Genomic DNA, 17,621 nt, shown 5'->3' with positions numbered 1-17,621 from the left:
TCAGTTCGTTGGAAAATTGGGCCATCTTGGAGCAATGTGGTGTAACAATTTACTACAAATATACTGTGTGCAAGTAGTTGACTAAACTAGTGGACTGCAAGGACTTTGTTGTGTACGCATAGACATTTATGTTACGATAATATAGTAAACTTTTCTTTGGATCTATCCTCAATATAGTCTGCTTTTAAATAAATGAGTGATTTACTTTAAGCCGAATGAATGATTTTTTTTAACTTTGAAAAATGGATAAAATTTTTTTAAATCAAAAATAATTTAAGCTGGCTAATTGTCTGCTTTGTTAACTTTTTAAAAAATCATCTGTTTTAACATTTATGTATGTTTTTCGGGATCAATTTTATTTTTTTCTTATATTATCTGTTAATATAGATGTTTTATGTAATAATAAGCAACCAGTATAACCCTCCGACCAATTTCTATCAGGTGAAGGTAAGGGATGTTGAGAAGAAAGGTTGCTCTATTTCTGGTTACTGCACTGATAAACCATATCAAATGTCGCATCATTAAATTACCTACCTACCTACCTACCTAGTAGTCTGTCCCAATGCGATTACTAGCATGAAAACTTGAAAAGATTGTAAAGAGGGGATTTTTGCTTCGATGGTTCTATGTTAGACAATGAACATTATACTGACAGAATATTATAACATCCATGCCCATTTTCAGAGCTCATATGCAACTTTCCATCACCTTGTATATTAATCAGATACAAGGTGGTGGGAGATGGACCTTGTGTCCGACATCCTTCTTCATAAGGCTGTACCCTATTACTTCCTTTTTTTTCTTTTATTTTAGGAGTATTGACTACTATGGTCATTAGCCCCTTTCCACAACGAAAACAAAGAAAATATTTCTTCCCTTCCCTTTTAAAAAACACCAGAAGACGACTAGTCAAAACACATCATCTAATATACAGACTTGTCAAAGGAAACCCCAAGAAACACTATACTACAAGGGTGTAAGGACCCTTCCACTTAAAAACACTTTAAACTAACACCCCAAAATGTGTTAAAAATACTTAAAACTAACGCATCAAAATTTGTTAAAAATACTTAAAACTAACACACTAAAATACTTAAAACAGTTAACTATTTCTATTTATCGAAATATAAAAAAATACACATAATATATATCACGCACAAATTAATTAATTAACACACATGAAACAACTTTTCCTTAAATAGGAGATTTATTTTTCTGATTCTCTCCAGTAAATCACAGAGGATCTTCTGCTGCCATCATCAGATGATACAGACTCCAATAGTGTGGTCAGCAGCGCATCAAAATCAAGACTCGATGCACTGTCCCCGGTAGACCGTGTGGGGCGGCCAAAATGCTCACCCTCTGATTTAACGGGCTCCATTATTGACACAATAGTTTCCACCTTGGGTTACAGTTGCATTTTGTAAAGTGTTGCGACACCTTACAAAACGCTTTTTTCAGATGAACCACCTACCATCATCAGAGTTTTTCTGTGGAACACTAATACCGGGGAAATAAAGGACCACCTCTGCTGAGCCCATGCATACAGAGGCTAGAGCTAAATACAACTGGATTCACCTAGGTGCTGAGAAGATATTGTTTGAGACTCACTACGTACAGCTATCCACCCGTCGGCACGATTGTATCCATCTTAGGTTATGGTTGCGTTTCATAAGGTGTCGCAGCACCACAAAGTGTAAGTGTAAGAAGGGACAGTGTAAAATGTTGTGTTGATATGTAGGGGTATATGTTGTAATTTGTGTAGTGTATGTAGTGAGGTGTATTGTATTAAGTAAAATGTTCAGCAGCTCATGTGTAGTAGGAGTAAAGCTGCATAGGCTAAAGCCGTGAGAACTCAAAGTCTTAAAGAGCAACAATCCCTGTCAAAGCACAATGAAATGAGGATGATATGTATGACATATAAATGAGGTGTAGTCTTGCATAGACTTAGGCTGACCATTACTGAGACATGTAGTTAGCGGAAACTCAATCACCAAAATACAACGGTATTCACTGTCTAACATTAAAAGTTCATATAAAAACAACTAACTTTTGCTAGGATTTGAACCTCAGAATCTTGGACTTCAAAAATCAGCTGTGTTGTTACCCAATCAGAGATATATGATTCGACAACACCAAGTTTCATCAGTCTTTAACTCTCTAGTTAAAATGCAAAAAATTTCTCCTGTCGTGATTTATTGAAGTGATTTATTCTCCAGTAATTTTTTTTTTGTTTCGGCTATTGAAGGAGACACTGGAAGAACATCAATTCCAGAGCACCAATGACGTAGAAGAGTTCATATGCAATCGGTCAGGGTCCTCATTGGTTAGAATGATATGGCTCTGTAAAATGTAGAACTAGGCACGGGGTTCGTGCTTTCGCGAACTTAGCTATTTCAGAGGGAAATGATGTTAGACATTCAAGATGTTTGGTTGAGGCCTGTAGCAAAGGCAAAAGTCCGAGTTTAAAAATCACCAATCCAAATGTCTACCAAGCTATTTACATCAGTAGCATCCCGACGAGGCCTGGCATATTACTATGAGATGTAAAAAGTTAAAGGGCGAAAGACGACTCCCATTAAAGTCCATCAGGGCTAGGAACGGGGGTGGTGGTGTGGCGACTGGAAGCATCACGAGGCAGGTGTCTCCACCTACAGTGTTCGGATGGCTAGGATGAAATGTCCTCAAACTCTTATGAAGAAGGTTCCACGAGTTATCCACATGTTGGGAAAAATCTGTATAACTTCAGGAAGACTGTGTAGAAAAGCAATAAATAGGTTTTGAATTCTTATTTTGCAATAGATTTTGCTTATCTTCTATTTATTTTAAAGATCTCTTCAATTTATACTTCATTACATACCTACTAATTTCAACATTTTCCATTATTACTACATTACAATGCTTCTATTCCTTTTTAGACCGTCATTTGCTAACATTTACACATATACATTTTAGAATTTTTTTTAAATCTCCAATCTAAACTTGACACTTGCAGAATTCTTTTCTGTATGAAAGCTGTCCTTGTTTGAGATATTCTACTTTTGATGTCATATTTTACTTTGATCATTCTTAGTATTTACCTCTATATCAAAATTCTGCAACCAATGTGTTATAATACTATTATTATTCTTTCTGTCATATTTCATATATCTTGGCCTTGGGTAAATCACCAACATTTTAAGTTATAATAATTCTAGTAATTCTTGGGAAACAAGAAAAGCACTTCTTACATAACTGGCTCAAAAATGGATGTGAAAAAAGTAATTTTTAAATACTTATTTGATCTGATTCCTTGAGAATGTATGTTCATGGAAAGAGCCAAAGAACTAATACAATACTGAAAAATGTCTGGCGCCCCCCAAAAAAAAATTGTTCCATTAATAAGTACTTCAAAATTAGTGGTTTATGATTCAGTTACCTATTCTAGTTAAGGAAATATTACTAGGTGATTAGTTTTAAAAACACCATATTTAAACATGGTGTTTTATCAGGATTTAAATCCTGATAAAACTGTGCTGCTGTTTTCATGGTAGCTGAAAATATATATAGGTGAACATTCAAAAGGGGAAAGGGAGCCAAAGGAAACCCACCGAGTTGGTCTAGTGGTTAACGCGTCTTCCCAAATCAGCTGATTTGGAAGTCGAGAGTTACAGCGTTCAAGTCCTAGTAAAGCCAGTTATTTTTACACGGATTTGAATACTAGATCGTGGATACCGGTGTTCTTTGGTGATTGAGTTTCAATTAACCACACATCTCAGGAATGGTCGAACTGAGAATGTACAAGACTAAACTTCATTTACACTCATACATATCATCCTCATTCATCCTCTGAAGAATTATCTAAACGGTAGTTACCGGAGGCTAAACAGGAAAAAGAAAGAAAGGGAGCCAAAGGAGGTTACAAAAAAAATTAGAAGTTCTATGACTGAATAGGATACAGTGTCCATCATATCAAACTGCAATTTGCTGGGGGAGAACTTTTTTATTTACAATTTTTAAAAAATTTTTCCCTCCCATTACAAAGCCCATTTTCTGAGAAATTAAAACAGATATTTATGCCAAATCTTTTATCACATCTTCCTTATACAGATAAAACCTATACTGACAGAATTTTTTTTGTAGAAAACTGATTTTAAACCGAATAAAAATTTTATTTTACAAAAATTTAACAACTATCTGCAAATCATGCAAATTTTTTTTAACTGCTCTTTGCAAAAAAAAAAAAAAAAACGACCAATACATAACTATTCAATTCTGAAATCATTCGGGCAATTAGAAACTGAAAAACGGTCTAAATGTTAATGTGGACAATAAGGTACAGTTAAGCATCAAAATCCCAACTCAATATGTAATATTTTCAATATACTCAAAGATTAATCAATATACATTAATAAAACAGAAATTCTTTTGTTCATTCTACTGTTTTAGTTTCTGAATTTTGCAATGGCAAAACATAACTAAATCCATTCACGATTATCTATTCTTAATAACATTAAGAATGGATAATATCATTTTAGAACATCAATAATTTAATTACATCAATTGTAATAATTCAATTTACATAATTACATTAATTGTCAATAATTCTTTGACTAGTATTACCGAGTGAAAAGGTCACAATTGTCAACCTGATAAGTGAAAAATTCTATTTTCATCTATATCTGACCAAAAAATATTACATATAATAAGCCTTTAATTCATCTGCCACATGTTACCTCTTTCCTTTGTATCTATGCTTAGACCATTTTGGTGCGGTATCTGCTGAAGTGGATATTTCAGCTTTTGATATTGATAATCCTGGCCAAAAAGCAATGTAAAGTGCAGTCCTTTCAGCTCTACTGAAGACTTTTTTCTATAAAAGAATTTTAAGATTAATATCTGCATAAATATTTCATTATCATGTTTTTTAGTTTTATTATTTAGTTAAAGAAGACACATTTAAATGAATTATAATTTATTCACACATATATTAATGGATGCATACAATCAAATGTGTTAGAAAATACGCTAAAGATTAAACAAATAATCTTCCCTTTATTTATATCTAGTTTTAGTATAGTTCAAAATATTTTATATGATTTACAAAATATAGTAGTGAATATACAACAAATAACAATTCCTAAATTATTAACAACTTTTCAACAACTTAAAATAATGTTTAGCAAACAGCACATAGCAAAAAAAAATTATTATTATTATTATTATTATTACTTTCCATTTTCTCAAGAGCCATGAAGTAAAATAAAAATACAATAAAAAAACTAGACTACAACACACCTGCAATGTTTCATTATCTGTAACAGTAGATTTTATTATTTTAAACATTAAATAAATGCAGTTTGGATTGAGAATTTTTCTAGGTGAAAAATTCTAATTAAGATAAAAAATAATAAAAAAGATATTCATAAATATCCTTTCAGCCAGAGGTCCCAGTTTGAATCCATCAGTTATCACCTTTTGCAGGCTTATATGATGATATCAAGGGAAAAAACTAGAGAACTTATTGAAATTGCTAATTCCAGAACAATAAATGTGACATACTAATACATACTGTAAACAAGAATGTAGGTTATACAGACTAAAATGACAAAAATTTTAAGTATACCACAAAAACATCACTATGATGTCATCAATTATTAAGTTAAAGAATAATTGATATTTTATTCATCATATTTTTAAAATTTTGAGACAAAATCAAAGTAAATGCTGGCCATTTCAGGTCCAGGAAATTGTGAAGGTTAATAATTTAGAACAAGGAAGTAAAAAGGTCAGTAAATTTATTAACTTAAATAATCTTTGCGATTTTTAGCGCTATGAAACTGCCCTGCTTTATATAATTTTAATAGTACACCGTAAAAGTATTAAAAATAACATATTAAAGCATGCAGTGACAATAACTTATGGAAAAATAACCACACCGTATAATGTGACTCTGTATTTAATTTATTAAAAAATAGTTATCAGTTTGACAAGAAAGGAAGTGACATACTTTAAATAATGATAATTAAACATTACATTCAAATAAAAAAAAATTATGGCATTTAAAAATAAATATCCTGAAAAAAAATAGCTGCTAAGTTAAACTAAATCCAGTCAAACATATTTTTCATAATATTAATAAGTTAGCAAAAATATAACTTCATTAAGTGTAATAATATATATAGATATTTAATACTCACTTAAATCGGTTAAAAAAAAGTCTTAGTATATACATGATTCTTTAAAATATAATCACAATACAAAGTAAGTGTAATAATATCATAATAAAATTAACACTGGCACAGATTATCTTTTATAAATATGCAATGTAGCAAAATCTAAAAAGGAAAAGCATACAAAATATAGTTTTAACTTTTGTTATATATTGATAGTAACCACAACTATCACATGATTAGATTTTAATTCTGTTAATATTTTTACCCTTTTTTACCGTATAATTAAATCTTCATTTAACTATTAAGAAAGCTGTCTTCTAAGGTTTCAAATACAGTTAATTTCTTCCCAAATCTGAAAAAAGAACATTTTTACTAAAGTGCACCATAATTCTACTTTTCTGTAATATTTAATTTTTTTTTTAAATTCATGTATAAAGAGTTAAAAAATAAAAGATATTTTCATGTTCTATAAAACATAATTCTACTTCATTTTTACTTCTAAAATTATGGACCTCTCAATAGTCACACGCAAAACATTTTTGAAAACCAACTTGTAGTATTAAACAGATAGACTATGCTGGTTATTGCAAATTGTAAAATACGAAGTGTATGTATCTGGTGGAGTAGTACGGCAACTTGAAGTTAAGTCTATTTTGCCAGTCAAGGGTGACTCCTTTGGTCTAATACAACAACACAGATCTGGTTACCGGTTATTTCCACAGCTGTTAACGTGTTAAATGTACAGTAAAAGGACTTAAATCTAACATTAATCTAACATTAATCTCAGAACTTAAATCTAACATTTAATAAGCCATTTTTTATCGGTTCAATAAAAAACACAAAACCGAGTATTGACAATATGACAAACAATACAAAAAAAACTTACACATTAATAATATTACAAAAATAAATTAACATGGCACTGAACGATTAAATGTTTCTTTTTCATTATTTATATATATATATATATATATATGCTAAACAATGTTTTATAGAAATTTTAGAAGGAAAAAAAGAGGAAATACATGATGGATAAATGGGTACAACTCTTCTTTCACTGGATATCTGCAATTAACTGTGTGTGATCTAACTATTCTACTGACGACAGGTTTGTGACAGCTGATAGCTAGAACGTCAATCATTTACTTATGAGCAAAATAAACATGTTTTTTTTACAAGCAGAAACTGTGAAGGATTTTAATTTATCTATCAATTTCTTTTTCATAAACTTGTTTCCTATATAATAATTATAAAGTTATAAACGCCGAGAAATTTGACTGTTTGTGTAAATCACTACTTTCAATAAACCTGCAAAAATATTTCTGCAAGTTTCTATACAAATTGTTGGTAATTAATTACTTAAGATACACTACTATCTACCAAAGGCATAAGTAATACTGTCTTAAATCTATCACCTACGAATTCAATTGAGAATTCCTGCAAAAATACAAAACCTTAAAATTAAAACTCTATTCATCAGTAGTCTTGGAAATTTCTAAAACATAAAGAGAAGACTTAAATATAATTTATTACAAATAACAAATAAATTATTTTATAAAATTATTCATTACACAGATCTAGTTCTTGAACTGAATTAGCAATTTTAATATCCATTCTAACATTTCAATATCAGATATTCGTAATTAGATGGTCTGTACATTTTAATCACAATTATTATACCAGTTTCACATCAAATGTCAAAAAATTAAAACCTTTTCAATGAAATAATGGACTATTATTTCATTCAATGTGATCAGAGAGTAAAAAAAAAAAACATTAGAAAAAAGAAAATAAGATATGAAAAATTATTTAATTAGTAACAGATTCATGAATTATAAAAAATACAACCTAAATGAATATTAAATAATTAAAGAAAGTAAATTCATACTCGATAATTAGTTATAACAGTATAAATGAAATAAAAATTTAATTTTATAAAACTAATTTATAGTAATTTATTTTATAACATTACATGCATTTTAACAAGCAGAATGATGGATATAGAGAATATCTAGAATACTGGGAGAATTCTTCAATTCAATGAAAACTGTTTTTAATTAAATATTCTCACAGGATTTTGAAGTCTACATAATGAGTATTACAAAAGCCCTTGAGTAAAATAAATAATAAAACATTTACGGAACAAAATATGAGCTCTTTTTGCAGGGAGACACTAAGAAGGCCAGTCTAACTTTAGACAGTCAGCATACAGATTTATTGTGTAGCTATAAATTATGCAACAATAAATTATGATGATATTTTCAGAAAATAAAAATAAAAATTCTTATTCTCTCAAATAATATAAAAAAATAATTTTTTTTGCAAACGTCAGAATTCCCATTTTTACCATACCAGTGGTGAAGCTGTATGGAAGTTCTGGTTCTTACAAAGCTTTCTGAATCCCACACGACTGTTTTTCATTTTTTTAGAATATTTTACAGAAATAATTTAATATTCTTACCCAGAAAATGCATTTGCTATATCCTTTAATTTTGCTGGATCAGCAACAATTGTAATGGTTGATTTATCAAGATTAACTAATGAAGATATATATTTATTTCCTATTTCTTTTAAATCATTAATTTGTACTTCTGAGATCTGCTTTACTAGATTCCTAAAAAAAAATTAATTACATAAATAACTACTTCTAATTTTAAGCAAACAATTTTCTATAAGTAATGGTGTAATTATGCACATCGTAAAAACAAAAAAAATATATATACAAAGGAGACACTCCTTCAGGAAAAAAGCGGTTTGTTAGACATAAGAAGAAAAATGCAATTAGTCATTAGATTATGATAAAAATAAAAATGTAATAGCATCAGAATATAACTAAATAGTTAGATAACATTTAACAACTAACAAATTTTTATTATTACAATTCTACCTCATTATCATATGTTACCTCTTTACTTCTGCACAAGATATTTGAACATTCAAATACCTTTTTTTAATTACAATGTAACAAAGGACATTCACAGTTATACTGATAACTACAAAAATGTGTTTTTTTGACTCATAATGACTTTTTACAAAAGCACACAAAGCGACAGTAATGTAGTAGTAAGTGTACTAATTTACAATAAATCCCAGCTTAAGCCATTTAATGTATTGCTCAAGTTTTTCTCTGGGGAAATGTTAAGCGATAATAGTTTTTTGTATATAAAGCAAATATATTATTCAACATTTTCACTTTCCCATCTAGTCTACGCTATAACAGAACTATAACTTTAGAAGGGAAAGTATTGTAATCAGGTATTGTATCAAGTATTGTAAAATGTTCATTTACATGAATAAAAAGAGATAGATGACAATCTATACTCATAAAACCTGTTTCAGGTCACAGGAAAAACTTTAACACTTACCTGTTATATTCATAACCAACATTCCTAAAGTAAGAAAGCTGCGACTGAACTATAACATCTGCTACAGTTTTTTCACGCTCAATTATTTCATATAATAATGATGATTTTGCACTTTCAAATAATGTTAAATCCCAGTTACTTCCTTCCTCTAGTACACCTTTCTACAAGAAAAACACAGCAAGAACTAATATCAGTCAAACCAGATAAAACAAATAACTTTTTTGGTCACGAGACAATAACACAACAGTATTTCTTACAACAAATGAAAAAAACAGAAGATGGAAATTTTATGCTATAAGTGGTCTTCACTGTTGTCATCAAATAAAAAAATAAGGGAACTGCATTTGTCTTTACTATACATTTCAGTTGGTTTTTAAATAAATATAATAATCAGTCTAAATTTTTAATCTTTTTTTCTGGTTTAATAATCAATTTCAATTAAATATAATACTAATATTAAACCTCATCTGATTTGAAAGATCATAGTCTATATATTTCTAATACCAGACTACATTTTAGAATGGCACAGAGGATTAGCAACAATCTTTTTAATACAATTTAAAACTTTATCTACTTACTACATAGTATTCAATAAATTTGAGCATCTGTTATTGCACTTTACAAGCTTTTGAATTCTGTAATCATAAAATTCTTCTTGCTGTTATTTGAGCCCTCTTTCCACATCTGATTTGAAACTCCTTATTATCAAAGCAGAATCTAAGCCATTCTTTAAAAAGCTGTGTACTAGATGCCAAATCTGAGAAAAAGGAGGGCAACTACACTTGCCACTTGAATTGTCAAAGCAAGATTTGAGTATGTTCAGCAGTTGGGTAAGCAGTTGGATTCAGCAGTTCAGATGGGTATGATCGGGCAAGAATACAATAACACAGTTCGACATGGCGTATGTTTTTTAAGCTGTCAACTTTTTTCAGAGGTGAGGTTAAAAATTCACCTTTGAACTCATTGTACCACATTCCATAAAATCAACCAAAATTTTTTTCTGTCGCAAAAGATAGTTCCCATGATTTTCCAAGTAGAAAAACTGCCAAGACAATTTTGGTTTTGGTAGTGGAAGGTACGACACCAATCTGTTGACTGACTTAGTGTCTACATACAAAATTCAAGTCTCATAAATCACAACTCAATTTTATAAGAAAAAATTCACCATCAATATTCTAATGCTCAAAAAGTGTATCACTGTCCTCTGTCTTGCGTTACTGTAAAAGAGATGTTGTTATTAAATGAGTAACATCATTATACATCCATTTCTATCGCTTTTAAATGTATCAAGTTTCACTATAAATAATTTTTCAGATAACCATATAATTTTAACGCTAACATCTGCTACGTAATGTCTTCTAACCACTTTACCCGCTTTACAGATGGGTCCTAAGAAACAATTTATCCAACTCTGGTGAACTAGAGTTGTAGGAGGCTAAAATAAGACTTGCTACACGAACAAAGGGCACAGACTCAAACATCTATATTGGGCATCTGGATATCATACCAATTTATCAAAATACAAACATATTAAAAAGATAAATTTTAACCTTGAGAAAATATGCATGAACACACACACACACATTGGCAAAACACATCAACCCGTCTATTGGATGCCATAACCATATAGTTGCAGGTGACTTCACTTGAGATATAAACCACTTCCAAAAATACCAGAGCCATTCTCAAGAATATCAAACTTCCTGTGCTAGAATTACTATAGAAGTGAAAAGTTGTGGTTTCTCACTGTTTTCTTTACAGTAGTTAATACTGCAGTTCCAAAATAATATGCCAAGCTCAGTGAAATGGGTGGTAGTACTCGCCCTACAAGTATACTCTCACTTTATTCACCATAGACTAATTTAAAGAGTAAACATAATTACTGTCAGAGAAAACAGTTAAGATTAATAATTAAATTTAGTACCTAGGGTACTGTAGATTCATCATAGCCAGAAAAAAAAAAGAATGGGACAGATTAGAGTAACAAACTAAAATGAAAGAAAACTATATATATTTCATATAAGCCTGGAAAAAACACCCCAAATAGACAAGTATAATTAATAATTATGAAACCAAACAACCTACAATTTATTTTTTGTTCAGTAAACCTCAAAAGTAAAAAAAAAATTTCTAAGTTTTGCACAACACAAAATATATGAATGTTATAAAAACAATGACTGTGTCTTTTATACAACTGCCCAAAAAAGGGTGTAATGTACTTAGAGTGTACGTATGTTTGTTTCACCGTACCAGCTCAACAGTTGAATCGACTTAGACGTTATGACCCAACATTGGAATCCTTATGTTACCAGGAGTGTCACAGGCTATATAAATATGTATAAACATATATGCAGCAGTGGAGACTTGCTGGTTGAAGCGCAAACTTCAATAAATTGAATTAGAGAACTGTGAGCCTCAATTACTGTGTGAGCTGGGTTTGAACTGAATGATTTGAATCAATTAAATGAATAATACAATTAAATTTATGTTAGATAAATGGGCTTCCTGTAGGGAATGTGTGTGAGGTTAGAGTGGCGAGTTGATGCGAGCACCTTGTGCAAGGCTAGACCAATCATCACCATCAACTAGTAACAAACAGGGTGCCCCTGGGATGGTGTTTTGGGAGGTACAATGGGGCACTCACATAATATCTCTGCAAACAATCATCCGGTTATCAAAATTCAAACAGGGTATTCATTAGTATTGAAGGCTAACTTTTGTATGCATCTGGTACACTCAAACAGATTACGGTTACTTAGAAATGTTATATCTTTGCAACCGATCTTTTGATTTTCAAAATTCAGATGGTGTATTTGCTAATATAATACAAAATCACGATGGAGCCAAACCAGAATAAAAATTTATTGACATACTCAGAAATGGACCTTATATACAAGACTGTCCGAAAAGGAGTATAATGTATATAGAGTGTATGTATGTTTATTCCACTGTAGCAATTCAACAACTGAACCGACTTAGATGTATGAACCCACGTTGGAATACTTATGCTACTGGGAGTGTCAGAGGCTATATAAATATGTATATATAATATATATATGCGTGTGTGTATGTGTGTGTATGTATCATTTATGATCAATGAACTGGACCGATCCTGTTGGGAATCACTCAGTGATAATGAATATTAATTTTACATGTTTGGGACTAATAATTTTCATTGCAGCTTTATAAATCCTCTCTTACAAATTCAACCAGTTACCTTTTTTTCTTTCATTATTAGACATGTTAAAATTTTTTAACTGATATTAATACTGTAATATATATATATATATATATATTAAATTAACATACGCATAATTAAATTTAAAAAATTAGAAAAAATATACTAAATGCAAATACTATAGACAAAATTGTCACTTCACGCTCTTTTAATTATCCTATATTAAAGAGCAATGCTTTGTTTAAAAAGAAAATTCAATTAAAATTATTTCTTCTTTTAGTATACAAAAAAAAAGAAGAATAATCTATCTTACCAAAATTCTTAGAGCCTCTTTGAAACTTCCAATTACATCAGTAGCACGAAAGAATGTTAAATACAGCAAACCTTCATTGGGCCGAGGTATCATGTTATAACTATAAGCTAATCCTTGGCCTCTGACTTTTCGCCATAAAGGTCCCTGTAAAACAAAAGCAAAAAACTTAGTAAAAAGCAAAACTATACGATGAAACAGTTGTAAATTATGATTTAATAACATATTAAATGCAAAACATAATTTTATGATTTATATCCGAATAATTAGAAAATTTAAATATGGATAGACTGCCATTATTTTAACCTGAAGAAAGTAAACCTGTAAGGTATGAGATTCTTCTTGGCTTGGCATTTTTTCATCAATTATATTTATCTAGCGATTTAAAATTTACTACACAATAAAATAATGTATGTTAGCTCGGTAAGAATCAACAAATAGATTTAACACATCGCATTTTCAGTTACACTATAAGCATATACCATTTATTCAGTTAAAATATAAAAATCAGAAAAATACTGGCACCTCTTGTATTTGAAATTAATTATTTATGTATGACAAAGCATCCTATTAGTAGAATAATATTACAATTATAATTTGAATAAAGATTCACTTTATTAGTTTTTAATTTTTAATGTATTCTTATGAGGGCTTTCATAGCAATTATTACTTCATAGATAATTATATCTTCATAAAGAAAATCTAATGTGGACACCAAATAACTTCCTTGTGCGCCTATTAAAATATTATTTATTGTAAATTTTTTTTTACAATTACAGGTAAATAATTATCAATATATTTAAATTAAAAAAAAAATTAAAGGAAATGAAGTTGGATTTTCGCTGACGTGCCTTCCCCTTAAAGAATCTAAATATTTCATTAATTAAAGTTTTATTGGGCTATAACTCTGGAACCCATGACAATAAGTACCACTTATGATATATTGTTGAAAAGCTCTCAACGAGAGCTTATTACTGCAGTTAAGAAAAAGTATAAAATCCAATTTGTTTTTGGATTTTGGGCTTTTTTTGGATACTTTTGGTCCAGTAGATTGCAATCAAAACAGGAGGTGCACAACTAGATGGTACAATAATCCTAAATCCAAAATTTCAACATTCTACAGCTAATCATTTTTGAGTTAGCGAGATACATACATACGTATGTACTTTACATATGAAACTAATCAAAATGAATTTAAGGATGGTCAAAATGGATACTTCCATTGAAATCTGAAAACCAAAATTTTTGCAATTACAATACTTTCTTGTATGAAAAATTAAAAATAAACTACAGATTGTTTATTTAACTTCAAATAAATTATTAAATTAAATTTTATAATTTATCCGTGACAATTATTGTGAAATTATATTTATTCACTTAATTTTCATTATTGTCTTTTATTATTAGTAATTCTTCCAGATTATGATACTAAAATTAACTTCTTATAGTTATTAATTACTTTTAGTAATTTTATATCTTCCATTTTAGGAAAAGCATGTTTATATTTTTTTAAAACACTATTGGTCACACAAACATAAAATTAGTTAGAGTTTTGTTTTTTACATTTTATTTTACAAACACTTATAATGTGTTTATTTTTTTAAATTCACACAATTTTTTATTACCTATTTTATGTGCTAAATAAAACTGGTAAAATAATTCTAAAAAGTACTAACAGCATTTTGTACATAATTTTAATTGCCTTAATGTAATAAATCTATTTGTTTTGTAATATCATTTGAATTTAATTAAATTTAATTAATCTTTAATTAATTCATTAATAAATATAAATCAATTTATTTTATCTGTTAATGTAAGTTAACATTTTTGGTGATGACGTTCACACTTGTGAAAACTTACACATAAAAATAATAATAAAAAACAGATTTCATTTAACAATTCATTCTGAGTTAAAATTATAATTAAATAAACCACTAAACCATTATTTAATGCTGTTTTTTAAAAAAGATGTACTCATTTGGTATAGCCATCACTACGAAAAAACTTTAAGCACACAAAAAAAAAGAAAATTAAAAAACAATAATGTGGATCTATAATTACTACAATTTATATCATGAAATGGTAAGAGCTATTAACTTTTTTTTGTTGTATGTAATTACTGTCTGAATATCAGGACCAAGAAAATACTGCACAATATTTGGAACTGTGAAAAAAAAAACACAAAAGTTTTTTCTTTTTTTATATGCCATGCTAACAAATACAAATAATTTAATAATAAAAATTCAACCTTCATTTTCAAATCAAAAAAGCAACAGGAAAAAACTGAAACCAAGATTACAAGATTAATTAAAGTTGAAAAGTTTTGTACAACAAATTGTTTCTAAATACCAGCCGTAGTTTAATATAAGTGTTTCATATTATTAATTTGTACTTTAAACATTATAAGAAATTATACAGTAACTCTAGTGGGAGATAAATTTTGAGATATCAAGTTGTAAGAAAAAATATCACTCAGTGCTTTACAGAATTAATTATCTTAAAATTATTTTAAGACATTACCTCTAACTGAGTGAGATACTGAAGGAAAACTAACAAAGGTGCTAGATTTTTGTCCATAAAATCTGTTACAGCAGGTACAGTCTGAGTAAAAAAGGCAGATTTAACAGCACCAACACCTGCTATGCAGCTCAAATCTTCATTAACTGATGATTTCATGAGTTGATTATCACTAATTGATCTTAATCTGAAATACACATATAATCACGATCTTATAGTTTGAAAATTATTTCATGAAAATAAGGTTCACTAAACATATCTCACTTCATATATTTCCTAGTTGTAAATTTTCAATCTAATTCTAAAAAAAAATTGTTTACTTGATTTTCGAGTATTATATTACATTTATTGTAGATATTAATAGTGTTAATTAGAAATTACCTTTAATATCTAACATTAAGGTGCACACTAACAAATGTTAGTTAAATGAAATTCACAAAATTCAATAAGCATGTCAGTACAGAACATCAACACTTCCACTTCTATGGTAAAATAAGTTATATTGTCAATGTCATAACAGATTAAAAAAAAAAAAAAAAAACAAAGTTATAATTAGGGTAAAACACAATCTTATCCTTTGTTGATTATTAGTTTACATTAATTATTTTAATTCATTTTTATATTTATGTTACTTTTTCTTATTATTAATTTACTTTTGGCATTTTTAGTGACAGCAATTGCAAAGGCTACTTAGCTACTACTATTAATGCCATTTAATACTGGATGCAGGAAAACTGCACTTTATACTTTTTAACTTTGGTAATACATCACCTTTATCAAACACAATTTTTGACTGAAACTTTATGCTCATCATTTTCCAGACTAGTACTCTCTGAAACAGCCCAAGTTTTGTGAGCCATCAAGTTTACTATTTCAGTATTTTATTATGTTTTGCTAGATTATTTTTTAATCACAAAGAATAAAAATAAATCTACAAGCAAGATATCCACAAATATGTGATTCCTAAACACAGGCATTGTTACACGTGTAGAATTTATTTATACTAATCTAAACGATTTATTAGTAACTTTTATTTTCTTCTAACATTATCAATTACAGTAACTACTCCTCTATTTTATTTTAACTTCTCATTTATTGTCTGTAATAAAATATTGAAAACAAAATATACAAAACCAAAGGTGTTATATAATCCTAAATTTAAGTGATGTGTGGTGTTTTACAGTTCAAATATATTAAATATAAAATTATAGTAAACTAATGACAACATTTCTACATTAATCAGAAAAAGTAAAAACAGTATTTTTCATTAATTCCTCATATGATGTTTGTTTGATGAGGGTCATGCACTAGCTAGCGGCTGGAATATCTAGATAATCAGATACCAGTACAGGTTGATATTCAAGCTGCTTCATCTACTCAGTAGTTCACAATGTTGTAATCAATTTAGCATCGCTACTTGTTATAAACCTATAAAAAAATTCATATATAATTTTAAATGTAAGTCTTTTGAAACGATAAGCAACCTTTACCTCATTCAAAAGCTCACAGTAATAAGCAGCATTTATTGTGTGATGCTCATGCAAGAAATCAATGTGCAAAACACCTCGCCGGTCTTGTTTGGATTCGGGCATGTAACAATGTACCCAATTTTCACTGTGATGAAACTCGGGTTTCCTCATCCATGCGTTTTTGAATAGATTCAATAATGCATTCCTTCTTTTGCAAACTGTGCTGAGAGCTTCTGACAGACCTGCAAATGTCTCAACTTGTGTTCAGCTGTCAAAAGACAAGGGACCCACTTGACATACACTAGATCTTTTGTCACGATTGTTTGACAGCTTCCATAACTTATTCCAACTTGTCATGCCATTTTGGAAACTGTCAGATGTCGATCGCCTTAAATAAAGTCACAAATAGTGCGAATGTTCTCCTCCGTAGTGCTGGTCCAAAGATACCGATCATGTTCCACATTTTCAACCCGTTAACGCCCTTCCTTAAACTCCTTATGCCAGGCAAACAAGCAAGCCCTTGACAGTGTTTGATCCCAGAACTGTGCGGTCAATCTTTGCAGAATTTTCACTGCTTTTACGCATTCACTAGCGAGAAATTCTACGATAATATTTTGTGCAGTGGAA

General features: G+C 29.3%; 1 protein-coding gene across 1 annotated transcript in view; it reads right to left on the bottom strand.

The window, feature by feature from the left end:
- Nucleotides 1-4,938: 4,938 nt before the first annotated feature.
- LOC142319676 (uncharacterized protein C05D11.1-like) overlaps nt 4,939-17,621 on the bottom strand; it is a 75,454-nt gene continuing 62,771 nt past the window's right edge. The window contains exons 15-19 of the mRNA XM_075357225.1: nt 15,529-15,712; nt 13,012-13,155; nt 9,521-9,681; nt 8,617-8,769; nt 4,939-6,507 (exon numbers count right to left, since the gene is read on the bottom strand). Coding sequence (XP_075213340.1) covers nt 6,450-6,507; nt 8,617-8,769; nt 9,521-9,681; nt 13,012-13,155; nt 15,529-15,712 — 700 coding nt within the window. The 3' untranslated portion in view covers nt 4,939-6,449. The remainder of the gene's footprint in view (nt 6,508-8,616; nt 8,770-9,520; nt 9,682-13,011; nt 13,156-15,528; nt 15,713-17,621) is intronic.

This window comes from Lycorma delicatula, chromosome 2 (genome assembly GCF_047948215.1).
Source record: "Lycorma delicatula isolate Av1 chromosome 2, ASM4794821v1, whole genome shotgun sequence".
In the NCBI taxonomy this organism is placed as follows: Eukaryota; Metazoa; Arthropoda; class Insecta; order Hemiptera; family Fulgoridae; genus Lycorma; species Lycorma delicatula.
The sequence above is the reverse complement of the archived record's forward strand: the minus strand, read 5'-3'. Positions and strand labels throughout refer to the sequence as shown.